The following is a 27,114-nucleotide window of genomic DNA, read 5'->3' as shown; positions in this document are numbered from 1 at the left end:
ATTTTAGCAACTGGATTTTAAGTTAAACTGCAAGTAATCCACTCCAAGTCAATAGGCTATTTCTACAAAGCAGTTGATGCCACCAATTGTCTAGATGGACGATGAGGAAATACACAGAAAATCCAAGATGAAAGAGCAAAGACGTGAAGCATGTTAAAATGATGCAATGGAACAGAGTATATAAATTAAACAGGAATGTTTAATCAAGACAATCCTTTTTTTAATTTTTTTTTGTTAAACAGAGGTTCTTCAGGAAATTTTTTAATTGGAAAATGAAACCCTATTCCCACAATAGTGAGGCCATTTCTTTCAAGCAGCTCTGTTGTACAACTGTTACCAGGACCCTAAACAATTACAATTGCTGTATATTGATATTTCTGAACTAAAAAGTTTTAAAATATTGTATAGATTTTATTTGTGCTCCACATATTGCAAGCAATTAACAACACGAAGAAAGATTCCTCAGCTAGAATAACAAACTCTATACCAAGTATTACATGTACACAATACTTGCACAGTGACAAGCACAAGAAAGTACTAGTTGAGCACTTGCTTTCAGAAATCCATACCAACTCTTAAAATCCATTTCAGTTCTCCCATGCCACCCAGTCTACAATTTAAGGCATCTCCACACAGCCATCCATCCATCTACCCACCCACACCCATACACACAATTTAGGTTGGAGGTGTTTACTCTTACAAAAAAAATCACTATGTCAATCAGGTACCATTTATTATTTATCCCTATAACTGTGTCAGCATTGAGATATGACAGTTAAACCAGTGTTAAATCAATACAATATTTACATAGCACAGCACATTAAGCTTGAGACACTCACTTGGGGGATAAAACCACGTTTTAGAACAGGACAAAGGTCACCATTATTATGTGTTTGAAAACAGCTATTTACAGGTCCCTATGACATAACTATAGTCTGTACACTGTTCCAATGGGGCAGGCAGAAGCAGGATAGGCATTTATTTTGAGGGATTTTAAACATACGATTTGGAAGCATATTAATATGCTACCCTGAATGCCGTAAACCACCTTAACATTCTCCAAGGTGGTCTCATATACTAGAATGGCATGTCCAGCTGATACAAAACAGACAACACAATGTTTACTTTGTGGAGAATTTTTTACTCCAGCTATTCAGTCATTTGAACTTTGAAGGCAATTCGTCCCAGAAACTTGTCACGTTCATCTTCATTTTTTAAATTAGGTGAGCCCAGGATCTTACACTCAATTGCTATTTCTTCTTTGGTACTGTTGGAGTTAATTGCTAGTTGAACAGCCACTAGAGGCTGTAAATAGTGAGCCTAGTAAACAGAAAGATGGGGAAAATATTTAAGATACCAGAGTAAGTTAGCATTTAAATTAACATTTAATCCATCAGAACAGTTAAGAAAAAAAGCTAATTAAGAACCCAACTTTTCAAACCCCAATTTGACTCAGGTAAGGCTTTTTTTTCCAAGTTAGATAGTCAGGTATCCATTCTTCATACTATTTCTTAACTAATACATTCAACATAATTTAAGTCACAGACAGTATCTTCAAGAGGCATATGACTTTACCCCTTTCTATTATATTGGGTCCAATTTTTCTAGACGCCTCTAAACAGTCTCTGAAATTATAGTCTTCCTTCCTATCTAGTCCATTGTCTCTTCTGCTGGTTTTGAGTTTTGGGGTTTTTTTTAATCTGCTATAGAACATAACTTTTCTAGCACGGTTTTAAGTGTTTTTTGCCGAAAGCACAATTCAACAAATACTACTAAATTAGCTTCTCTTCCACTCTATTCCATTTACTTGTTCAGCAACAATCCATTCTAAAATGTGTTATCTGATTGATAGCTTTACACAGAAACCTTTCCCTGAACATTCTGACAGTATCCTGGTCAATCATATTTGGTGGAACAATTACAATTCTTGACTCCATTCCCTATAATAAAAATTAAAATTTGAGAATGAATGCAAAATTAATTTTTTTTTTTCAGCCCAATATTATTTCTCAAGTCCAATTCAATTAGGACAACTTGAATTCTCTTGTAAAGTGCCTATGAATTAAATAAGGGCTTATTTATTATACACTGTTAAAGCAGTATTTCATCCACTATTCATAAAGTATTTCCATAAAAAATATAAATGTATTTTTAGGGCAATACTGCTGACTACTGATTAAGCAAAATTATTTATTTCCTTGGCAAAAATTCATGTAAGCCAGTGGACTGTATATGACACTGCAGTATTATACAAATATAAGCCTTAAATTTTAATTGAATAAATTTTGCATTAGATTTTCTTTTTCCTCATTAAGTTAAACTCCTTAATACATTTCTGTTATTTTTAGGCTAATCTCCCCTACTTCTCTACCAAAGAAAGCACTACAGAATACTCAAAGTCTCATTTACAAAGAATAATGGCATGGAAGCTGATGTGCTAAAATCTTTAATGTGAAGTAGTAGTAAGAAGTAGATTGAAATAACCGCTTTCCTTGGATGGTGATTTCAGTAGATAAGAAATTTTCCTGTGCTCCTACAGACTTCAAACTGGGAGGGGGAAATGCAGCTAGGCAAAGCACCCTCAAAATTCTCCAGTTATAAGGGTGATACCACACTTGAGGTACTGAGTTTTCTAAAAAACAGAAATAAAATTCCCATCTTTCCTCAGAGAAGTCTTCTCATTGGCAAATTTTTTCAAAATATTTACACAAACTTCTATGATGCTTTGAAGACACAGAATGGACTTTTACTCAATATAAAATTTGGCAGGAGGAAGGAAAAGAATCAGCATCCTCATTAAGCACTACACATCATCTAAAAAAGGCAATGTTGCCCAAGGTCATGGAGTTGGGCTCATTGTGCTGAGCAGCAAAAGGCAAGTAGACATTCTGGACCATGGAACTGTAGACATTAGCACTTTTATGGTTCCTACCTTAGCACAAGAACAGCAAGATTAGTTGAATGCTCTTACCTCCCTTACAGAATAAAGTAATTCAACAATTCCACACTGATATAATATTTAAATGCTGTTTTATAGCCAAGAAATCAATCCAGTCTCCTGAGATCTAGTCAAATACCTCAATCTCTCACAACTCTTCTTACTGCCTCTTCCTTTTCATGATTTACTAATGTTATGAGAATTGAGCCTCACATAAGCAAGAATCCCTCAAACCATAGCCCTTATCCCACATGACAACGTCAACATGAAAGGATATTGAAACAACACAACCTCCCTCCCCCCCCAAAAAAAACCAAACAAAAATTACATTTATTAAAAAAAAGTAAAGCTTTTTCTTAATCCCGTAAATCAAGCAAGGAATAGCATTGAGTTTTGCCTGACTTCATTACTCTCCTTTCATAATCTTTCCTTTTCCACCAGTATAGCAGCCAGACAGGAATTTTGTCAGGAAAGTTCTTCATCCCATCTTTGGTACCAACTACCTCCTGACATGTCAAGGTCTACTGTGTTAGGGAAGCAGTGCTCTCTTTCCCTATTCTTTCATTACAAGAAGTGGATAGAGTATGCACTGACTGTGCCTGTTGGAAGCACAGGTTGACAGTCTTTCCCTAATCTTGTATGTCTAAGAAAATGGATGGTTTACCAATTCAAAAAGTCTGGCAACAAAATTGAAAACACGGAACTACCCATAAGTAACATGAAGGTAAATATTGAAGAAAAACAAACTCCTTCCTCATTACTAAAAGCCATGTGAGGATAAACAAAGGTTATGTGAACTGCTGCAAGTAAGTACACTGGAAAAATAACTGATAAAGGAATAATTGAGTACAAAAATCACTTTGGGGAAATTACAAACCACCACTGTGGTATACTATGGATCTAACAGATTTATGTTTAAAAAGCCCTTTTATCTCCAATGGGGAACAGTGAAGATGTTTATTAGACTAAATAAGTTGGCCAGTAAGAGGCAATATAATTTTATACTTGATAGAAGGTACAGATTTTCTGTATGTAGTTATCACAAATCGATGCAAGAAAAGAAAAAAATAACTAAATTCAAGTTTGAAAATAAATTGGAGTTTTAACTCTATGTATTCTGTGTCCATAAAGTAGTGAGGTCTGGGGTTTTTTAAAACCTAAGTATTCTTCAATTCGATAAATAAAATTTATGTCAGAATACAATGAGGATACATGGCACAAGCAAAGAAAAATGAAGATAAGAAAATTTAAATTAAAAAAAATCGTAAAATATTAATAATTAAAAAAATAAATCTATCTGCTACCTTGAAGTGCTTCTTCATAAAACAGAGTAAATAGAAAACATGACTGCAGAGCCACAAAGAAATATAACCAACAATAGCATAATGAATTGTAAACTTAATATACTATACATAAACCCCAAGGATTAACTGTTAGAAACTGTACTGTAATCCAAAGAACCAGTTTACTTTTCCTGCCTTTCCCTGCATTTAAAAAGATTCCAAAAGGTGTTAGTGCCCAAAAAGCAGCAGATGCCCTTAATACTGCTAGCATACAACCTCTTCTTCATTAGGACAATGCCCAGTTTATTTGCTTATGTCTGCTAAAGCGTATCTCTGATCTCATCAAGCACTTCGAAATTCCTACATACATAATATGTCTTATGAGTACCTCATTACAAAGTTCAAACTTGCAGAATCAATATTAGTAATTGTAAATGTAAACAGAAACAAAACATTTACAAAATTAAGACCATCATTAAGGTATACTTACATGCAAGCTTTTCCCATAGTATGGAAAGTACATTAAGTCAATCAAGCCTTCAGGAGGAAAATAATTTACCTGAACCATGCCTTCTTCCTGTGATTTGAGATAGCAAAAAAATTAGAAGTTAACACCTGCTTCCATAAAAATGAATACAAAATTATAATTATAACCCAATGATAAAGTGCAAGACCCCTAAAAAAAGGCAACTGAGCTACAAACTCTTATAATAACTTCCAAAATAGATTTATTTTTGGCAAACAGTTACATGCTGCACACATCTGCTACAGTAAGGATTATTAACAGCAGTATTTAAATTAGTAATCAAGTCAAGACAGCTTGCCTTCATGTTTCCCTTATGAGTCAAAGAAAAGGGGCGGGGGGAGGGGGGGGAGAGGATATTCATTGCAATGAATAATTCAACAACAACCAAAAAAACCCCATATATAAGCTAAAATCCCAAGTATCAGCAAGATGTTTTGGTAAAGCAAGAGTACATCTGTATTTCAGTTAAAGATTAATTTCTGTTTAAAGCCAGGTTTTTAAGCCTCTCAAATTTGGAACGATACAACCCTTCACGAAGAACTATAGCCCCCTCCCTGCAATGGTGTAATATTCCTAACATTTGTTCAGCTAGCCTTGGAATACAGGCTACCTAAAGGAAACCCAAGTTTAAAATGGTGATGTTACTAGAGTTTCTGTGTGTCATTACCACCTTTGAGGAACAATATACATATGCATGCCTTATCGCTAGACTTCCCCCTATAATCCCATATCTTGTAATAAGAAGCAGCTACCTCCAAAGTTGCTGCCTAATTTCTGAGTCACCCAATCTGTAAGATATACAAAATATGTATATATGATTGAGCTGTCCCAGACACAGGCTATCAGTATAGCAATACACAGACACATCTCCCCATATACAACATTCCTCAGGATTGTGTATCCTGGCAGGATGTCAAACTACCACAAGTTCAAACCACTAGGAAATGTCCACATCTAATGTGACTTTCTATAATAAGGTAAACATATTACCATGATAAATGGAAATGCCACTAAAACAACCACCCCCAAAATGCTAAATGTATCTTCAGAACATCACTGCTTTTTCAGGGTAATTCACAAGTTCAAAGAGCATTAGTAACTTTCATTGTTTTTTCTATACTACCATATACAGCTGCAATTTTAAAAAGATAACACTACCAAGTTCAGAAGACAACTGCAGTAATAGACCTAAGCAAAAAAGGAACACAAACATCAAAAAATAGTGAAGAATAGACCACAGCTCAAGAATACCTTCTCCTCACCTCCTCAAAAGAACATACAATATGTTGTGTAGGATATGGCCTCATTCTTGTTCCTCTGCAGTCTAAATTACTGCAATTCTTCAATATATGTTTATTAAGTATTTTGGACCTTGAGCTAGCAAATATAATTACTAAGTAGAAACATGTTGCTTTTCACCCTTATTCTTTGTTTTATTTAAAGCTCATGCAGCTGAAAATACTCACTTTTCAAATATAGTTCTGAAATAACAGTTAAAAAAATCAGAATACAGAATAACATAAGAAAGATTTATAGGAGTAGAGCTTTCTGGAGCAGCTAAACACAACACATGCATGCAGTCATAAATATATATGCATTAGGCTATCAGTGCAATAGCAGAGAGGTTCTGGGACATGCAACTGCCTGTCTCATGCAACTGCTGTGGAGTTTGAGGTTTTCTTTAATAATTTATTAATACTAATCAATAACCCTACACAATTTAAAAAAACCAAACACAACAGCTAAACAAGCTGCATTTGCTGAAGAGCTTCAAAAAGTCAGTCCATTAGTGAGTGTCACTTTTTCTGCTTACCATTTACAATTTCCACAAAGAGTTGCAGGCAGTCAGCAAATCTAAAAATCAGACCACTTAGCTGGACAGATAGGCTTCCACCTCACTTACTGGGTCTTTATTAAGACTGTGTCTTAGAAAGAATAATTTTGCGGATGTTAAAATAATGTACAAGAACTGTACATTACTGGTCTGTAATCATTTGAGAAGAAGAAATGGTATCATTGCACAAGACAAAGAGCAGTATCCATTAGAAACTGTAAAACATCTAAGATTTCTGTCACAAAAAGCAAGGTAACTCAGATGCTGAGTATGTCAACAATAGCAAGGCACGTAGTGTCATTCATACAGCCATTCTTCATTCTTGTAAACTAGAAAGCAATACTGAGTACAAAGTCAAGATTGAGACTAAACAGCAGAAATCTATATATTTTGGAATTAAGGCTAGTTTTCTGTAGTTAAAAAAAAAAAAAAAAAAAAAAATCACACATCAAATCTACCAGTTTTCAGTAAAGATAGTTTTCACTCAAAAGAATACTGCTGCAAGCAGTACACATGAAATTGTGCACCTCCAGCCCCTAAGTAAAGACCTAAAATGCTGATCTTCAAACTTCTTGGAAACACAATCCTTTTTTGGCTTCTTTGTGGAGATCCTCAAGACTACAACAGCTCAGTTCCTCCAGCGTGCAGAAAGAACAACCAGCTGTAGTCTGACACGGCAAATACTCATTTCCCTAGTCTACAGAAATTATAGTGATGACAGCTATCACTGCGTGGGGCCAGAGGGGGGAGCATCCCCAACTATCAAGTGTGCTGACTCTGAAATCACAGGTTTATCTAAAATTTTTCTATTTTAAAAAAATCCCATAGGAAAAGTGCAGGGAGAAGAAAGAAGAATCGCCTCACAGGAGAATGCTTGAAAAATATACATTTCCAAGTGAAAAAAAAAAAAAAGACATTTCAGGTGGCAAAGACTGGCAGGATGCACAGACGGAAGCTATTATTTTGTATTTCAGAAACTTGCCCTCTTCGTTAAAAAAAAAAACAACTTTTAAAAATTCCATTTAAAAGTCAGATTGTGTTAAGTCCAGGCAGACACTTCTCCAAATTGCTCTGAATTTATGTATAACTATAAAGAAGAAATATTTAAAAACACAGATGAAGGGGAAAGAAAATTGGTAAACAGCACACCTACATATTTAAAAAAAAAAAAAGCCTGCTCTATAATGAAGAGAACATGGTAGTAGGATTTCTGCTCTGCCCAGTAAAACCACCTTTTAAGCAAAAATCTATCTTTGTCACTCAGGTGTTAAAGATTTCTGATGTAAAATTTAAAATTACTAGTAAGTTGCATTTCTGCTATGAACTGCACAAATATGCTTACATGTTCTATGAAGCTAATATGTAGTGCAGGGTTTATTTTCAGGAACATGTGTCACCTGGATTACACTTTGCAGTACATTCTGAATTCTTTTAATCCACATTTGCTGACAGCAACACAGAAGAAAAAAAAAAAACAAAAAAAACAAACAACAAACCAACAACCAAAAACCCAAAACACTGCAACAGAACACATCAATTACTTAAAGACTAGGTAAACACTCTGAATAAGAGAAGCAATACAGAAGTACAAATGACCACACTCCAACTTCTGTTATGAGCCAGTATTTGTGGGAACATTCAAATATAGTGGCAGACACAATGCAATTATAAATTTGTCTGCAAAATGCACAAAAGCCTATTGGCTATCCTTCTCCATGTTTCCAGTGTGCACACCAGAGGGTCACAATTCACATCCTTGCATGAACAAGATCCAGAAGACCCACAAGACATTATTTCCAGGTAAGCATTCACCTTATCCACTACAGAAGAGAAAGAGACCATTACACAGCATTCATATCCTAAAGAGTCAAAGAACTAAAAATGGAATTGGAAATAAGGCCTCATAAGCTGATGTAAAGAACAGCATAATCCTTTAAGAGTTTCAATAAGCAAGGGGCATAACAGAAAGAAGTTCTGTAAAAATGAAGCATAGACAAAAGGAGAAAATGAAAGTTGTTGATGCTGCTGCTTTGTTGCTGCTGCTTTGTTGCCCACAGAGAAGGATGAGTTGTACCAATACTTAAGCTTTCCTAAGCTGGTAAATCATGATAAGCTAGGGCGAGAATAGGCTAATTAAAGATAAAATAGATGCATTCAAAGTGGCAAAGCCTGCCAAATATTTTCTCTGGAAGTCACTAAAGAACTAATAAGATTAATAATCTCAAAATTTAAAAACACTACACTTGTGTAGATCAGAGAACTTCTAACCGGATACAGTAAAAAGCAGTACTTTGTACTTAAATAAAAGAGGATGCAAGAAAATACCGTAACATACAGTTTATTTGTAAGTATCTCAAAGGGTAAAAAAATAGCACAAAAACCCACCACGATCAACCAAGTTGTTACCAAACATTCTTTTGCTAGTGAAATCAGCTAAGAGGATAAGAAAAACCATTGTCTGTGATTTGCTTAGTATAGCTTTTACCACTGTCTCACAGAGCATCCATGTAAGAAAGGTGAAGAAATACAATCATCATAAAATAGGATTACCATCAGTATTTTATGAATCACTTGAACATTAGTTCTCAACACATCACAAAGCATATCAGGTGGAAATGGAGATGATTGTCCTGGACCTTATTCAGTATTTTCAGTGAGGACTTGTGAGATGTAAAAGAAAGTTCATTCATTGATGGTACCAAGCCACAAGTAGCTCAAAACACTTCAGAGAACTCAATCCCATTAAAATTATCAAGAAAAATTACACAGGGGGCGCAAAAATAGCAACATGAAATTCAAAGCTCTGAACTTCAAGAAATCACATCTACAAATACAGACTGGGAAATAACCAAAAGAAAGATCTAAATAGTAAAATGATTAGAATAAAGACTCAGTGTATTACAAATGGCAAATTCATCTCAAGAGATATTATTATTTCCATTGTGACGACAGAGTGAAAAATTCTGTCATTAACAATACCTCAGCTAGAGGAAAACTTCTGTCCAGTATGGGATACTATATTATGAAAAAATTATAAACTAGAGAAGTCAAAGAAGAAAGAGTACTAGTAAAAGAAGGAACTTAATTGCTTTATTCTAAAGCATAAATAATTCCTCCAAGAAAACAACATTTTTTAAGAACAGACACAAAGAAATCAGTCTCAAATAATAGAAGGAATCACCTTCACTTTCAACAGACTGTCGTAGGGAGACCAAAACTTTCAAAGACTCCACAAAAATCAAGTATTAAAATTTATGCCTACCACAGGTACCTAGGATGAAGGCAGGAACACTGACAGTATTTGTCTCATTAACTGCTGAAATTTCCCAGCCTACATTTTAATCAGTTACCTCAAGCTAAAAGCCATGACTGCATCCCTTACTCAAGCTACTAACTTACAAAGGCTTTCACTGCCCCGCCCCCCCCCCCCCCCTCCCAAGCAGTCTAGGAAAAATATGCAGAAGTCAAAGTAATCACTGTAGTTGCCATATAACATTCTGTGTAAATCCACTGGAACACAACAAATATGCATAGATTAGCCATTATTATAAGTAGTTTATACTTGATTTGAAGGCAACTTTTACTTGAACAGTAAAATTAGTTTCCACACTGTGTCTTACCCATCATTTAAAAAATTGTCTTAGGTGCACTTGCAGCATGGAGAAAAAATAAAAATATAGGTTATGAAATGGGAAAACAAAACACAACTCACAATAAATAAATAAATGTGACCACAAATAACATGTCTGCATTTTCCTTGACTCTAAAGCAAGTCAGGTAGCTCAAACACATCTAAAGATGAAAGAACAACAATAACAAAAAAGTATTTTTATAAATACACTGAAGAAATTAAAGCCACTAAAACTAAACTAGACATACAGTAAGATGAAAATGAGAAAAAAAAAGTACAAAGTCTAATGAGAAAGGAGGAGTGTGAAATACATGTTCTGACACAGCATATTACTTCACTTTTCATTCTAATCACAAGGAAAATTAACTGCACACTTATTTCTTACATTCAGAACTGACCTTAGATGTACACTGTATACGTGGTTCTCCTTCAGGCTTTAATCCAATTATCTAATGGAGAGAAAGTTAAAATATTTATAGACTTTCTTCCCCTTTCCAGTTTTACAGACTGAATTTGAACTTTTCTCCCACCTAATATGACAGAGTTCATACAGGGAGCAAATCCATCTAGTGGCATTTTTAGATGAAGCACAATTTTAGACTAGGACTAAGATTTAAAGCATTGTTAAGTTAAAGCTCAAATAGTTACAGTGGCCACAGAAAGGACGATTTTTTTATTTTACATTCAGCATGCAACATTAATGGCTCAAACCAGTCAGCAGTTCAAGTAATGTATAGCATACAGAAAAGTCAAATACTTATTCACCCAGTGAAGTTTTCATCACCTCACATAGTTCAGGAGTTACAGAATACATTACATTCGAATTACATTTCTAGAACTCAGACATGCAGTAAAACACACTTTACCTGCACAGTGGTTTACAATCTGTTACATAGAACAGTAAGCAAAACCAAAGAGCACTGTACTTCTTAAAACAGGGTTTTCAGATATTTTGATGCAAGTAATCAAAGCCAATACTTGTAAGTATTAGAATGCTCAAAAAGCACACATTGTTTTACTCTCTAAAACACATGAATTGCTAGACATTTCAGTAAATTACACTGTTCCAGAAATGCAAGTATCTTGAGAAGCAAACTGGACACATATTTCCATCCTTTTCTACAGTCATTTTTCATACAGTGGTAGTTAGGAGCACTTATACTAAGAATTAAAAAATAAGTAGGCACTTACTCTGTTCATTTTCACAAGCACGCAGGGAGTTCCTTTAGAATAGCCAAAGGTCTTATCTTCCTTTCCAGAGCACTGTCCAAGCTCAGAGAGGTTAAAGCGACAGGCCTTTTTAACAGCAACATCATTCTGATCAAAAATCCTTCCTGGTGTACAGTTTATGTTTTGGGATTGCTTTGAGTCATCATATGCTATGAAACAGAAATAGCTTGTAAATCAATGGTGTAAAGCATACAAGTAGCCAAAAAATGCAGAAGCCTACATAAACATCTAATTTATAGTTGTTACTTGTCTAGGAGTTTTCTCAAAGGACTATTTTCAGAGCACTATGTCTCTTACATCCATCTTAACAAACATTTTTTCAAAGTGTATCAAGAAGTGGCACTGTACTTGAGCATTACAAAAGAAAAAATGCTGTCCTGCTTTTCGAATCGTATCAATAACCACAAGTTCATTAATTTCTGTACCTAAACTAATAATGTGTTAAAATATAAACAATCAAGTTTCTACCTGTTAAACCAGTTTTCCCTTTGCACATGTTTCTTTTATAAACACACAGGAAAACTTAAAAGTATTTCAATGACTAATACTAAATTGCCTCTACATTAGCATCAGGTAGTATAACTGATGTTATACTAACATCCCGAGTTATTTCTCACTTTCTTGTGTTTCACAATTACACAGATCACATTGTCAAAAGATGCTTATCTATTCACATTTAACACATTTTGTGGTTTTGTTCCCCTCCCTTACACCCCACCCCCAGCTAAGCATAACAAAGTAAAATGGAAAAAGGGAAAGTTCATCCTCAATGCAAAAGTCCAAAACCCACTGAAATGCAGGAGAGGCAGGTAATCATGAAATGCAGCATTCCTCCCAGGAACCCTTGGTAGAGCTCTGAAAGAAAAGCCTACTCACAGCAGCTGATAGTAGGCAGCAAAACTACAAATCCAGATAGATTCAAGTATAGCTTGTGTAGCTAACAAAGCAACTCATGCACACAGGCGAGATTTTACAGCACCTCTTCAATTCTGACTTACAACTTTTGAGGGGTTAAACTTACTAATATTTTAAACTGATTTCTGTATTACTACAGTAAGTGTACATACAGGCACATTTATAAAATAATGTATGACAAACTAGTGATTTTGCCATCCTTCAGTCTGGTCCTGTGTTACCTTTTCTCCATGTTCTAAATTCAATGTTTTAATATTTCTGCCCATAAATACTGTGTATCAGGGTGAAAATTAATAAATTGCAATTACTTTAATCTTTGTGTACCTTATTTTTTAAACAGGCAAACACTCAAGTTCTTAAGACTAAAGGATTCTCACTCAGTTACCGAGCCATTTAGATGAAAGACTGATCAGTTAAGTCTTGATAAACTTTGCCTCCAAAAACATGACCTAGGTCATTTTATACACTGAACTCTTTTGGCATACGTAATTTCTACATCTTGTAGTGTTTAAACAACCATGTCACCAAAACACTGAAGTAGGACCCAAAACTCTCCATTATGTACTCCACTATTCCTCATGCTCAGGCTCCCTGTCCAATACAGGTATTGCTACTTACCTTTTTCTGTAAAGTATATACTTTAATAACACACATGTCTAGAGTAAGCCTGAACTTGCATCAGCAATTGGCAACTACAAGCAAAAAAGGAAACTAATGTACCCAGCATTAAGACTCTGGAATTACTTGGGCAGTTGTAAGTAACTTACATTCAAGGAATTTTCTAAGTGTAGAAACATATTCTGCGTATGACTGCGCGTCACTCTTGTTAAAGTAGAATTCCAACGCGGTGTCTGGCTTTGGTGAAATCATAAGTCCTTAAAAAGAAAAAGTGCAAGTAAAGAACCAAACAACTTCTCTTCCTTATACCACTCTAACCTACTCAAAAATCACATCCATAAACTGGAAAATACCTATCTGTAAAGAAACATCAATGCTCCCCCTATATTCCACAGTACTGGAAGGCAGTTTGTGCTTGAAGTCAGTCATCAAAATCAAGGTTACATGAATTAATACTTAAATTCAATCCAATGTATAACTGCAATTCACAAACCAAACCCAACTGATTAGGAATAGCAAAATCAGCAACTTAATCATTTTCAATCAAAGAATTTTACTGATTCGCTTCCCACTTCCCATATTCAGCAAATTAAACTTAAAAAATAATTGAAAAAAATACCCCAAATCACACCCAGAAAACCTCTAGTTAAAGCTATGCTTCAAAGCTTCAGGCAATAGAGAGCGAATCTATGATTGCATTAATCTCATAGAAACCCACAAGAAACAAAGTATTTTTAAAAACTTTATAAAGCATAAAAGATGGCTTGAAAGATTTCTCAATCAAAACAGACAAGCCAAGTTAGTTAGTCTTTTCCTCCTTCTCCTCAAACAGGAAGTTCAGATGTCATCTGTCTCGTAGAGAATACAAGACACTTTAAACCCCTGCACGCCTGTCATTTGAAAGGGCTGTGGTATCTACAAATGCTCTTGAGCTGCCTCCCAGGCTGCTAGCACCGGGCACTGCAGCAGTCAGGGATCCCCCGGCTGCTGCAGTGCAGTGGGGTCCATAGCTGGCTTCATTCAGCTGCTGGCTGAGGGTACTGGAACAGGAACAACCTACAGCCAGGGAGCCAGGACCAGCAGGAGAAACAAGCACACAGATTACCGAATGCTGAAGTCCAGCTTTGTGTTGAAGGATGAAAAAGGCAGGCACTGACATGGAGTTTGGGCCCTTGATAGAGGCAAACTGTCCTTCTTCACAGAATATGGGCAAAGAAAGGTACAGAGTTAAACCTTAGGGATTTTTTTGTAGCAGGTGAAAGCAAAAGGCACACTGCTGAGACACACAGCCCTGTACCATCACGAGTTATCACTAACACAGATACCTAACGCTACTATTATTCATCACAGTTTCAGCAGCAGACAAAATAGCACTACACCACCAGACATTGCAGGAGAGATTAAATCTGTTCAAAAAAGGGTGTATGATTGACTGCTTTATTCACACTACCTTAAGGCAACTCTTATTTAATATAAATAATTAGACCGGATAAAAACCCTGCAGTTGTGATTAATAGATGAGTGTCCATGCATCTGTCTCTTCAAGTATAGCTGAAAACTGACATTGCCATTTCACAAAAGAAAAAAACAAACCATCAACAGACCCTCAGCCTATTTTTTATCAGACTAGTTTTCTTCTAAGTTAGAATATTAAAATGGTTTGATCAACATCAAATTTGGCATAAGGGAAGAAGTTGCAATCATAGTGCCAACTAATTGTATCAACTTAGGATGCCATGTAGTTTCCTACCCTCTGGCAAAAACAATTAAAACTAAATTCCCAAATGAATAAAATTTAAGGCAGAAAACAAAACTCATCTCCCAAAATTAAAAAATAAAAATGAAGTCATGCCTTCTTTATACAAAAAAAACATTTAAGAAGGTAAGACTACAGTGGGAAGATAAAGTCGGATAAGTTGTCTTAATGTTGGATTCTTAATACGTTACTGTAGTTAATCAATCACAGTAAGCTTTTGGAAAGCATATAGACAGTGCAATCAAGCAGTCCAGGTCTATTAAGGATTCACCTATAGAAATGACCAAGCTTCTCACCGGAAGGTAGAAATTATTATAAATACTTTAAAATGGGAAAAAATAAAGGTATATACCAGAAATTTATCACAGACAAACATCTTTTAGATTCTAAAAAACCCAGATAAAATGTAATGCTTTTTTACTCTACCTTTTTTGTAGGATTTCCAATAAATCATAAATCCTTCTTTCTGCATTAGCAGCAGTTAAATTATTTCCAGGCAAGCCACAACTAAATGCCTTAATGACTGACAGTCCATATAAAACTACAAATACCATTTTTGACTGCAAATTACTTTGCACCATTACAGTCATCTTCTGGCCTCCACACTGAACTAGGATTCAACAAAATACAAGCCAATTAGTAACAGGGCTGAAAAATCACTGAAGCGGTTTTACACACTAAGGGGTTTTGGGGGTAGAAGAGATTGTTATTATATATAGAATTATACTGTAAGTGAAGGACTTAAGATGCTGGTTTTCAAAGTGAATATGATAACCTAAACTAGTCATCAATGAATGAAACAATAATTTGAAGAGATTTATTGCTTCAGGGGAACTTCAAAAACATCCTAAGAGGAAGGGACTGCTCCAATTCCAGTGGATCACAGTCTTCCTAGAGACTATGGTATAAATTCTACAGAAAAAGCTATCTGAAGGACTGATGCATAGACTGTGAGAGATGCAGGATTTGGGCTCTTTCAGAGGAACAGAATTAGCAGCTTCAACATAGGATCATATCTAGGATTGTAACAGAGATTACATTATCCTACAATTCCAAGAGGGATTTAAAAAAAAAAGGTTTTTGAATCATCTGGATTTGATCGATACTATTATAACCCAGTGTACAATGCAAGTCAAATATCAATTATAAAATAAATCAACTGTGAGATTTCCAAGTATGTGTAACGCAAGAGTAAAACCTTTGACCTACGCCATCCAGGTTTTGTGTGTAGAGTTTTTTTTATAATTTAAAGTTTTACAGCCAGGAACATGACATGTTTCACTGCAAGTGAAAAATGACAGAGTTAAAGAAAAACATTCAAACAGAAATGAGCAATTCTATTAACTTTCATGTATGAATAATTAAAGACATTGTTAATAAAAAAAATTTAATTCAGAAATGTTATAGGAACTCTTCAATTAAAAACTAATTGTGGCATACTTTTTTAAACAAACATCCCGTATGACTTATTTCAAAACAAAGGAAAATTAATATCCTGAACTGCGAGAGGCACAAGAGAAAAAATGTCACTCAAGTCTAGTATTAAGTTACAGCTACCCATAGCTCCATCCACTACCAAGGTTCTGACTACCACAAAGGAAATGGGGAGAAATGGTCAACTAAGCCACCTTCTTTTTTTTTTTCTTTTTTTTAAAACTAAGCAGGTATTATTATTATTTCTTCCAGCCTTTCACCCATTCTTAGCTTGAAAAAACCCAGCACAAATCCTCAAGAATCCCTTATAAGAGAAGGACACTTGTTAAAGAAGGCCTGAACAGTACATCAAAACAAATTCTGCTCAGAATCCAGAGACATTTATCATGTTGGCCCAACTGCAACTTGCTCACACAAAAATTACTATACCATCTTAAGTGTTGATGCAGCTGCAAGATGCCGGTTAATTTTAAGAATTTAGAGTTCAAAAAAAGGAAAAAATATTTTTTTTAAAAAGTCTAACTTCCACCAAAATATTAATATTGCACAGTCATTTAGTTTTGCTGTGTTTTAAACACTAATTGGGTCCCTAAGCCAAGTTATTATAAAATTTGAGATATCTTATCAAATTTTCAGGTGGCCCAATCATTTAAGTTGCACATACAAATCAAATACTTAGACATTCTCCAGAAGCAGTAACTAGAAAACACTAATCTCTTTGGTGTAGTTAAAGTATGCAAAAGCATCTTTTAAATTTTTCAGAGTGAAAATCCTTTATTTTTTTCCAATATGGAGATACACCGAAATAGAGCCTATAATGACAGATTTTTGTGAAATATTTAAACCAACCTTTAAAATAAAATTTTAAAAGTAAAAAAAAAGAAGGAAAAAATTTTAAAAAACAAAACAAAAAAAACCCCTTATTATTAATTTTTATTTGTGCAGGACGGCAGTTCTGTCACATATAGCTCCTTGAACCAGCCAACCATAGGAGTGGATGGGCATCTACACAAAGGAAGCAATATATCCAGGAAGCAGGACACCACTTTTAGTGGCAGCTACAAGTTACATGGACTTAGCTTTTTCATAAAACAGGACACTGTCTCTTCAGTGAATACTTACGTAATAGGTCAATAACCCCTGGAATCCAAAGATATTCCATGTCAGTTGAAAGCTATCTAATACTATAATGAACACTCTGGAAATGCCTTCGTATCATAGTCCTTACACATTCTTGAGCAGATCACCTCCACAGTACAGCCTTCCTGTACTTTCTCCCAAGTATCAACTACTAATCACAGGCAGCCTTCCATCTGATCTGAGAGAACTGTTTTATAGTATCTTTAAAGCAATCTGATTAAAAGATAATCCCACTTCTACAACACCACATTGTGTGGATGTGCAGGTAAAATTGCAGTCTACATACATGACAAATTCAACTGAAAAGAACTTGGAGAAAAAACAGCAAAAGTTAGCACATACATACAAAAAGCTACTGACTGAATTTATGCTATAAACATATATAACTTGCCTCACACCAAGTTTTACCTTTGAAACCTGTAAGTACTTCAATAACAACCACAGTTTCCCACAGACAGTTCATACTTCAAACAAACTCTCAAATGAAACATACTGTTAAATCAGACAGAGGTTTATGAAAAAATAAATACACTGTTACCTGGACTAGAAATCCGGTCACGATATTTTGGAATATCACTGCTCAGTGTTTGAAGCATAACCCACATTGTGAATGTGAAGAGTGCTGCTAGGAAGCCGTAAAATACCAGATAGAATAGTAAGATCAAACCTGTAAAGAAAAAGCTAAAATTACTATTTTAGTTTCAGCTAATTCCACTACCTATTTTGAAAATCAAAATGGAAAATAAGCAATAAGATGTTTGGTTTTTTGTTCTCCCCTAATCCCTTGCCATTCCTAATTGTAGTTATAAATCAATATGCCTCTAGCATACATATGTATTGCACAGTGCACAATACTGCCTGCAAAAACATTTTCTTCATACTTTCTGGCTCTTCAAATTTATAGGACATTTTGGCATCTCTATTTTTAGGAGAGAAGCACTAAAAACCACTCTTTGGGCTACATAAGGAAAGCTGGCAAAGATGACTAAACAGTCCATTTAAAAAAAAATAGTTTCACTTGTTTAAGGGAAATACAGTTTTGTATCTGGAAAGAAAGGGATCACAGGAAGGACGAAAGAACTGAGTGAAAAGATAAAATTATTACACTGGATCCAGAACAGGTAGGGAGCGATTGGTGCTTTAATAACATAGTTGATATTTGAGAGACCTCCACACAGAGAATTCATTCACACGTACGTGCTGTTACAAGAGACTACTCAAGGTGAAAATGCTTCCTGCTGCATATTTTGGAAAACAAACCAAGCCTTCTATTCAGACTTACCACAAGTCTTTGCCTAACACATCCACCTGCTTTACCAATCTACCTCGGGGACCCAGCAATGTTCCTGGAATTCACCAATTACACACGTTTCTAGCTTCAACTTGACAGTTGCTTAAAGAAGAACTCAAAACTTGATGAAACAGCCTCGAAGAAACAGCCTCAAGGAAACAGCCTATTACAATGCTGTACCTCTCCATCACTTAGCTGCAACAAATCGCTAAGTGAGAACACTACTTAGGAAAACAGCTTGAAAACTTGCTGTGATGAAGTGTGTTTATTTTTTCCCTTGTTCTTCCACCCCACCCCCATTTTTTATTATGCATGCACTCTAGATACACAGATCCGTTGTTTGCTGTTGGTAACAGACAGGCCAACGTTAAAATCTTACTTTAGAGATGATATGGACTCAGATCACCTTTTTTTCAGAGTTATGATGCATAGCCCTCATTCAAAAGCCTTTCAACGTTTGGGACAGCTCAATTGTTTTAGTAAATAAGTTTCAAACAAGGTTTTGTATTCTTGCACTGTTTGGTTTTTGATGCTGATAGACCTGTTGCTACACTTCCTGAGAGTATATACTGATGATTGATTACTATTAGATTACCTTTTAAAATTTACGTTTACCTGGAGACAGTTCCCAACTGAAGATGAGGCATATATACTATATGGATGGAAGACTTACTAAAAAACATTTAAGATTCAACAGAAATTGTTTTATTAATCAAGTATACAATACTAACCTAAAAAAAAAGAGTGTGTGATTCTGTTTTAAGACTGAACACTTGAGACTAAAGGACACATGCATAAACATTGTCAAAAAGAATGAGAGCTACACAAATATTGAGGAATTCAGATGCTTGCACAGAGACCCACATTCAAAAGCTTTCTAATTCAAAAACATAACCGAACAATGATGGAAATTCAATTTTTATAAAATAGTCACACTATCAGGAAGCCAAAGAGATATAACTCAGGTCAAGAAAAGCACATCGAAACCATTATGCAACATTCTACGACAAACACTTGATTATATGAGAGAATCAAGTGCAGTATTTTTTACCCTTCCATAGAAAAGGAAAAAGCAAAAGCAAAAATGACTGTACCCCAGTGGTGTGTACTGTCCACTGGAAGATGACAGAAGGAAGCCTAACCCCTGGCTCCTGTCCCAGAAACTGAACATTTTGCACTGAAATATTTTCTAGTGTACTACAGCCCCCAGTAAACCATGACCGCTAAAGCTGCAAGTACCCGTATTACTTCTCCTAAAAGAATTCAGTGTACATATATTAAAATAATGAGGTGGTTCCCAAATTATCTTTACCATAACATAAGTTCTCTGCAGCAACCAGCTAAATGTTACTGGATTTTGGTTTGGGTTTAGTTTTCAATTTCATATGTTGAGAAAGTTACCAATCTCCAATAATCTGAAAGTGATCAGCTCTTTAAAATACATTTGGGAACCACTGAGATTAAGATACAACGCAGTGATTAGACATTAAGTAGCAAAGTATGTGGACAGGCTTACTCTATAATGAACAAGACAGCTAGATATGTATTATGAACTGTTTCTAAGGCTATTTAGAAGCTGAAAAGAGCACATAAAAACAAGTAGCAGAAATCCTAATCAACAAAAGCCATTACGGAAGTTGCATCTGTATTTGGCACACCAGCAATTTGCTTTACCTATTAGCTTACAATTACTTTAACTGGATCCAAAACAGAACAATGAACTTCTGATTAATACCCAATGTATTTTGGGTATCACAAAACCAACCAAACAAAAAAAATTCCCTACAAAACCTTTGGTCAGCTCTCATTTTGATCCCTACAATTTAAACAATTATTGAATACACATTCGTCAAGCTGTCTAAAAAGTACATTTTCCATCAAGTGAGCAAGACATTCATCAATCAGTTCCAATGGAACAGAAAAAAAGTTTGACATTTAAGACAAGACAAGCACCTTCTGTGGCAATTAACATAAAAGCAAGAAAGTCAGGGAAATCTTTTTTCATTGAGCTGTTTCAGAATACATTTGTATTTTAATTTCCAAAAGATGACACATAACTTCACCAGATAAAAAACAAAAACAAAAAAATCCCTGCCCACTTGTTTATTACTGATGGGCATAACAGCACCATGGTGGTGTACTTCTAAGCAGACACAGCACTTAGTACTGCTTTGGGCCAATACTACTGTAACATCTGCAATACTGGCCTTGGGCCTCATTTTGAAGCACCCTGAAAAGCTGATCCAAGCCTGCTGCAGCTCTCTTCCTTTGCTCCCTCAGTCGAGCCAGTGGTGCCTACCCACTTACACAGCCTCTCCACTCCAGCAGGGACGGGGGCTGCTGGGGTCCCCCTCCCCTGCCAAGATCTGCAGCAGGGCAGAACTGCTAGTGTAGGCAGTCCCCGGGGAGTCCTCAGGCCCACAGAGGGAGTGCTAACAGTGGGGAGAACAAGAGGGACCCCAACGTCTAAAACCCAGCAGTCGACTCCACAATGGAGACTGCAGTGTGAACAGTTGCTTACGGCGTCCTTGTCCCTCCCAGCAACATCACATCCACCAGGGCTGCAGCAGTAACAAGGCTAGAAAGACTTTCTATTCACAGCCCTGAAACTCCACTAACCTCCCCAGTCCAGCAAAGTGCGCATGCATGCACGCACACAGAGATTATTTTTAATCTTTATTTTACTATAGCCTGTAAATGCACTGCAGAACACCAACCATTAGACTAAGCTGCCCCATTTATGCTACTTGCCACATTAAAAAGAGGGAAAAAACAAACAACAAAAAACCCCTCTGCAACTTCCAACAGCCCAAAACTGAGTAAGCTGCTCTTTGTGAGCCTATTAGTATTAATTATCCTAAGCTAATCACAGTGAACAAGCCATAACCTGTCAGGAAGCTCTGCCAAAATAATTTCACATAACACTGGATTTCTTGTCAGGAAACAAGATGTACCCAAGTAACAGTGGAAAGCTATCCTCCACATTTACTCCAAGGAAAATACAGCTACCACATCTAAAATGAAACTCAATTCAAATGTTGCAGAACATCTTGCTACACCAAACCCTTCGAGTCTCTCAGTCTTTGACACTAAAACTATCCCACAAGGAAAACTATCAAAACCAAAATTCTGCATTACAATTTACCTAGTCGTTTTTTTTGTTTTGTTTTGTTTTTCTTTTTTGCAGGGCATCACAGTACCAAAACCCTTTCATATCCTAACCACATGGATAAGCCACAGTCAAATCTGGAAACCTACTATTTCTGAACCAACATGTCGGTGCCATCATTAATTGGGAGTTCATTTGCAGGGATCAAAACACTTCTCCGTGATCGAAACCAAAATTTCTGACTCTGGTGAATGCAAAATATCATGTACCTGACCATCGTTACCATGATGAATACAAGCTTTCCAAACTTTACATGGCAGAAGTGATTTAAAAGCATGTCAATCTGGCATAAATCAGATTGGCAGATCTACCTATATGTAATACATCAGTAGATATATAGAGGTATCAATATAAACACCCTCACAACAGACATGGAAGCATTTACTCAACATCATCTGCAACAATGAAAACGAAATGCTATCTTTATGGTTTGTTGGATTCCATGCTGCATTGATCCTATCACCTGCATGATCATTCTTCAGTATCTTTAACAAGTGGGATTTAAATACCAAAGTAATGTTAGTAGTGACCACCACCAATGCCAGCAACATCAAGAAGGATTTTTGGTCCACCTGCAGATGGATTTCTTTGCCTTAAAGTAACATAACTATACATACTAGATAAGCACTAATCATGTTTCAACATTATTCCCTAAACACTTAAGAATTACTGTTTTCCAAATTTTGGGGAAGGAGAGGAAGAAAGAGGGAAGGAAGACGTCAGGAAGAAATAAAACCTTGGTCCTGTGTTACTACTATTTATTTCACAGTAAGCCAGGGCTCCACATATAACATGGCTAAACACTTCAGGAGACAATAAAAATTGTCACATGCAACACTTGCAAAGAATGACAAAAGCCAACACTTAATGTCATGATTAACCATCTACAACACAAAAAAAGCCCAAACCCCCCAAAATACCCTCCTGTACCACCAGAGCTTACTGATACCTGCAACAAGAGAAGGCATGCCTTCAGAGTGATCTGTGTCACGGAAAATAAAATACTCTACTGATTTCTCAAATATTCATTTCTTACGGTAGGCAGTATCATGGAAAAGTTTAGTAAGATTTTTGACTGCAGTCATATTCCTGGCTGTGCAGGGTTTTTACATTAACTGTCCATCTGCCACAATACAAAAAAAGAGCAGTGTGTGTCTCTCCAATTCACAACTTGGACGTGGAAGTGCTTCTACTGCAATGGCAGACAGTGATGCCAGAATGTTTAATATTACACTACCTGTGAAGAAAGCTAAATCACAACAAAATCCTGCTCAAAACGCTGATAAAGAACACAGAATAATCAAGTGAGAAAAGCAGTTAAAACTTTGACAGCACTGTATGCACAAGCAAGAACTCAGTGAAGACTAAACAGAAGCAAAACTGGATCTTTTGTTATGGTGACCGAGAAGACTGTATATCCATTGACATGGTGAAAAGCCTTCCTAAAAATAAGGTGTTGGGTTTTGTTGGTGGGATTTTTTGTGGGTTTTGGGTTTTTTTGTTTGTTTTTTTTTTTTTTTTTAATTTCAAGCACTTATTTCTGCACTGAAGGATACAAATAAGTATTTAAAATAATATTCAGTAGGTCCAAATTTCTATGTACTTTAAGAAATCCCCACCTCTACCTTGAACACCCTGACATAACTAGCTACAGAAAGGCTTAAATAGGCTTGGCATGACATCTAATGTGACCGTAAATGAAGTACTGCTAGACTCTATTGTCTTTTTTGACAAAAATTCTTTTTCTGTAACCCTGTGTAAAAAGAGTTTACTGTCTATATTGTATGATTATGCACACATTTGAGTGTTTAGTGAGCACTGCATTACAATACTTTCACGATGATCTCACTCTGTTCTTGCTAAATTATAGGCAAATATAGGCACAGCACCTTGCCATTACAGGCAGAGCCAGATGCTAATCTTCTTTTTACTTACAGGAAGGCCCCACATGGCAGTCTTGCAAGTTCTCCTTTCTTTGCCCTACCTGATTAAACCCTGTGTAGAACCCCAGGACTGACCCTTCTTCCTATCACCTCTGTGAGGAGTATTAGTGCCCCTTATGTCTTCTTGCTGAGAACACCACCAACTTAACTCATCAACAGTTTTTTCCAGTATTTTCTCTCTCTTTAATACAACAAATGATTATGCCAGATAACGAAAAAATATAAGGGGGGTGGGTTAGATTTGGATACCGATTTGTGAAAAATTCAAATTGAATTATACCTCAAGTCCACAAAAAGTAAAGTAAAAATCTCTCATTTTTTACAGCAAGAGAAGACTTAGAACAGTGTTTTTACCAAACTGTAAAAGGCAACTCTTTACCAAACTCTAAAAGGCAACATAACTCTGTTACGTGACAAATGAATCTAAGAGCTACTTGTGTTTGATCTTTTCACAAATCCTGGCATAGAAATGGCAGATGAAGATGTGTACTCTAATGCCACAGCACTCAAGTCACAGAGAATCACTGCCTTGCAATTAGAATTTACATAAGCCCCGAGAACTGTCTCAAGACTAGGGCAAAACACGCACATACTGTAAATAATTATTTAACAGTTTCTCTACTGCTTCTGTCTCATTTCTGTGAGGAAGCTGTCTTGAGACAAGAGAAATATGCATGGAAGAACCGGAGCCAACTGAATTCTTATCATGCTGCCCCTGGAGACACCAAAGCCGAGCAGACTGGCAATCAGAGCTTTCTTCTCCTACCTCCCCGCCTTTCAGACAGGAGACCAGCAACAGAAAAGGAACAATAGTAAGACTAGTCCAAGCTCACATCAGCACAGCAAGGGCAGAAGTGACACCAAACCCTGCATGTTCTTCTGTGTCGACAGAGCCATTAAATTAGTGTTCTGCAATTAAAAAAACTAAAACCAAACAGAAAGCCACATGTCGCCCCCAAAACCAGTCAAAGACTATAATTTACTTAATATATAATAATTAAATAAGTACAACGTGTTAATCACAAAATGCCAGGACAAATAAATTTTGACAAAAAAATACACCAACAATTTACAGTGCTACTGACTAGTCATCTTTTAATGTCCAGGCTAAGCAAAAGTTACACAGCATTAAGGACATACCAATCACCTAAACCACTTAAGAAAGCGAAAGTTGTTTCAACTTGACTTCTTTTAAAAAAGTTACAGGCTATTTCTAATGTGCCCACAGTCTTTGTGCTCGTCAGATTCATGACAGACTTCTGCAATCCATACACCCATTCCTCCAGCCCACGCACTTGAGGAACCTGCCTGTACAGAAAGATCACTAGACAACAGCATAGTGGAAATTTCCTCTCCTTTGCTATTCAACTGGCAGAGTAGCTCGCAAGCTCTTATTTCCATCTGAATGGAGGAGAACTCACATCGGAGCTAGGGCCCTCTCTTGATAGACAGGAGACATTGGCACTGCAAAGAAAGCACACCCCATGCATAGTCTGCTCAAGGCTCCTCCTCACTATTTCAACATTAGTATTCATTGAGATTGTGTCAAGGCCAAGGATGTACTGGCCTGGTCCTTTATGCCACGCTGAGATTCTTGTTGGTTTTGTAAGCACAACTATTAAGTATCCCGACTACATCCAAGTTTTGGGAGGAGACGCAGCATTTTCTGAAGTCAGTAAATATGTCCCATGAGGACTGAAGAAACATCCTAATATTAAGCATTTATACAATGGTTTAATATGAGAAAACATACTCAGAAAATCCAAATATTTTTATTGGAAGCAACAAGATTATGGTAACATGCTTTCCAGCTCAGAGGAAAGCAATAGGAAGACTACCTGAAAACAGGAAAACAAACACTGCCTTCACAAGCTTTACTGGAGAACCTTCATTTCAGGAAAATAAAAAGGCCCAGAAGCTCTATCTTGGAAAAAATTTAGCACAATGACACACAACGATCATTCTTTTGCGGACTATCTAGAAAGGGGACTCATAAACTTCTTGGAGTTTTGGGGGTTTTTTTGGTTGGTTTTTTTTTTTGCTTTCCTTCTCTGATCCGCAGCTACACTCTAGAAGTACAAAGGCAATTCGCGCTCATTCATTCTCGATTTCCTGCGATGCTGGGGGGCGGGGGGGGGGGGGGGGGGGGTGCGGTAAGGAACGGATGGAGAAGAGCGGCTGCATTGATATGCACGCAGGCTGCTATCAACGGGGAAAGATAAGCGCGGGGCGGGAGCCGTCCCCGCACCTCGGCGGCGGAAGCCCGTCACAGCCGCACCGAAGCGGCCCCCAGAGTCCCTCCACTGCCCGCCCCCCCCGGCGGTGGATCAGGCGGAGGAGGAGCCTGCGGGCCCAATTTGCTGCATTTGCGTACTGAGGCGGGAGGGTGAGTCAGCTCGGGACGCGCTCCCAGAAACTCCTCTTCCTCCCCCGACCCCCACCTGCTCCGGGAGGCGCCCCCGCCTCCCCTCCCCTCCCCCGCTGTCACGGCCGGAGCTATTCTTAGACCGGCGGGCGGCGGCGGCGGTTGTAACGGTTACCGGGGCGCGTGCGCCGCGGCCTGGCGGGCGGGCCGCCTCACCTGGCCGCCGCGGCCCCCGCATCCCGCTCCGCGCCCCCCCCCCCCCCCCATCACCGCGGGGGGCTGTCCCGCTGCCCCCCCCCCGCCCCGCGCTCGCCCTCGTCCCCCGCCGCCCCGCGTCTCCGCCGGCGGCCCGTGGCGGCTCGCCCCCCGCCCCCGCCCGCGGCAGCCCTTACCCCAGCTCTTAGCCGTGCGCCCCAGGAACTCGCCGCTGTTGGGGTTGTAGACGAACTGCCGCCACTCGGCCATGCTCTGGCGGAAGGGCTTCTTCGCTTCCTTGGACATGGCGAGGCGAGGAGCGGCTGCGTCGCGCACCCCGGCGGCAGAGCCTCCCAGGCAAAGAAAGCCGCAGCGAGCGCCCGCTCCCCACCGCTAAGTAACTGCCGCCGCGGCGCCCGGCGGGAGAGCGGGCGGCCGACCAGTCACGCAGGGACCTTCCCTCCCCACCTCCGCGGCGAGGCGGGACTCGCCGCGACATCGTTCCGCCCTCGCCAGCCAATCCTGGCCCGCCGCGCGCCTGCCCCCTGGCGGACAGCGGCCGCGCGCCTGCGGCGCGGGAGCCCCGCGTGCGCGTTGGCACGCGGCTCTGCCTCGCGCCCGCTCCGGCTCCGCGCGCGGCGGCGGCGGTTAGGGCCTGGGGCGCGAGGGAGCTGCGGGCACCGCCGGTCTCACTCTCCGCCGCGGGGGGGGGGGGAACGGACACAAGGGGGGGGGGGGGCGGCTCTGGCGCCTCGGCGGCGCTTCTGAAATGCTTCGGGCCAGCAGCGTGCGGCTACGGCCGGCGGTGGCGAGACATCGCCATCTCTGGAGAGAGGGAGAGAAAGA

General features: G+C 38.0%; 1 protein-coding gene across 1 annotated transcript; it reads right to left on the bottom strand.

Moving 5' to 3' along the window:
* Nucleotides 1–181: 181 nt before the first annotated feature.
* On the bottom strand, nt 182–26,765 carry ATP1B3 (ATPase Na+/K+ transporting subunit beta 3). The gene is made up of 7 exons (XM_049802493.1): nt 26,466–26,765; nt 17,844–17,972; nt 13,125–13,232; nt 11,404–11,591; nt 10,611–10,661; nt 4,712–4,798; nt 182–1,320 (listed from the first exon to the last, which is right to left on the bottom strand). Exons 1-7 carry the CDS (start codon nt 26,572–26,574, stop codon nt 1,150–1,152), a joined length of 843 nt encoding a protein of 280 aa, XP_049658450.1. The 5' UTR covers nt 26,575–26,765; the 3' UTR covers nt 182–1,149.
* Nucleotides 26,766–27,114: the final 349 nt, after the last annotated feature.

This window comes from Accipiter gentilis, chromosome 6, assembly GCF_929443795.1.
Source record: "Accipiter gentilis chromosome 6, bAccGen1.1, whole genome shotgun sequence".
Lineage (NCBI taxonomy): Eukaryota > Metazoa > Chordata > Aves > Accipitriformes > Accipitridae > Astur > Astur gentilis.
The sequence above is the reverse complement of the archived record's forward strand: the minus strand, read 5'-3'. Positions and strand labels throughout refer to the sequence as shown.

Bases quoted from the DNA above. Each gene is read 5' to 3' on its own strand.
- ATP1B3 (XM_049802493.1), bottom strand. From the start codon at position 26,574: ATGTCCAAGGAAGCGAAGAAGCCCTTCCGCCAGAGCATGGCCGAGTGG. The intron at 11,592-13,124 runs GTAAGTTACTTA...TCTGTTTCATAG, and splicing joins ACTTAGAAAATTCCTTGAAT to CATATGATGACTCAAAGCAA. The intron at 1,321-4,711 runs GTAAGTATACCT...TCTGTTTACTAG, and splicing joins ACTATGGGAAAAGCTTGCAT to GCTCACTATTTACAGCCTCT.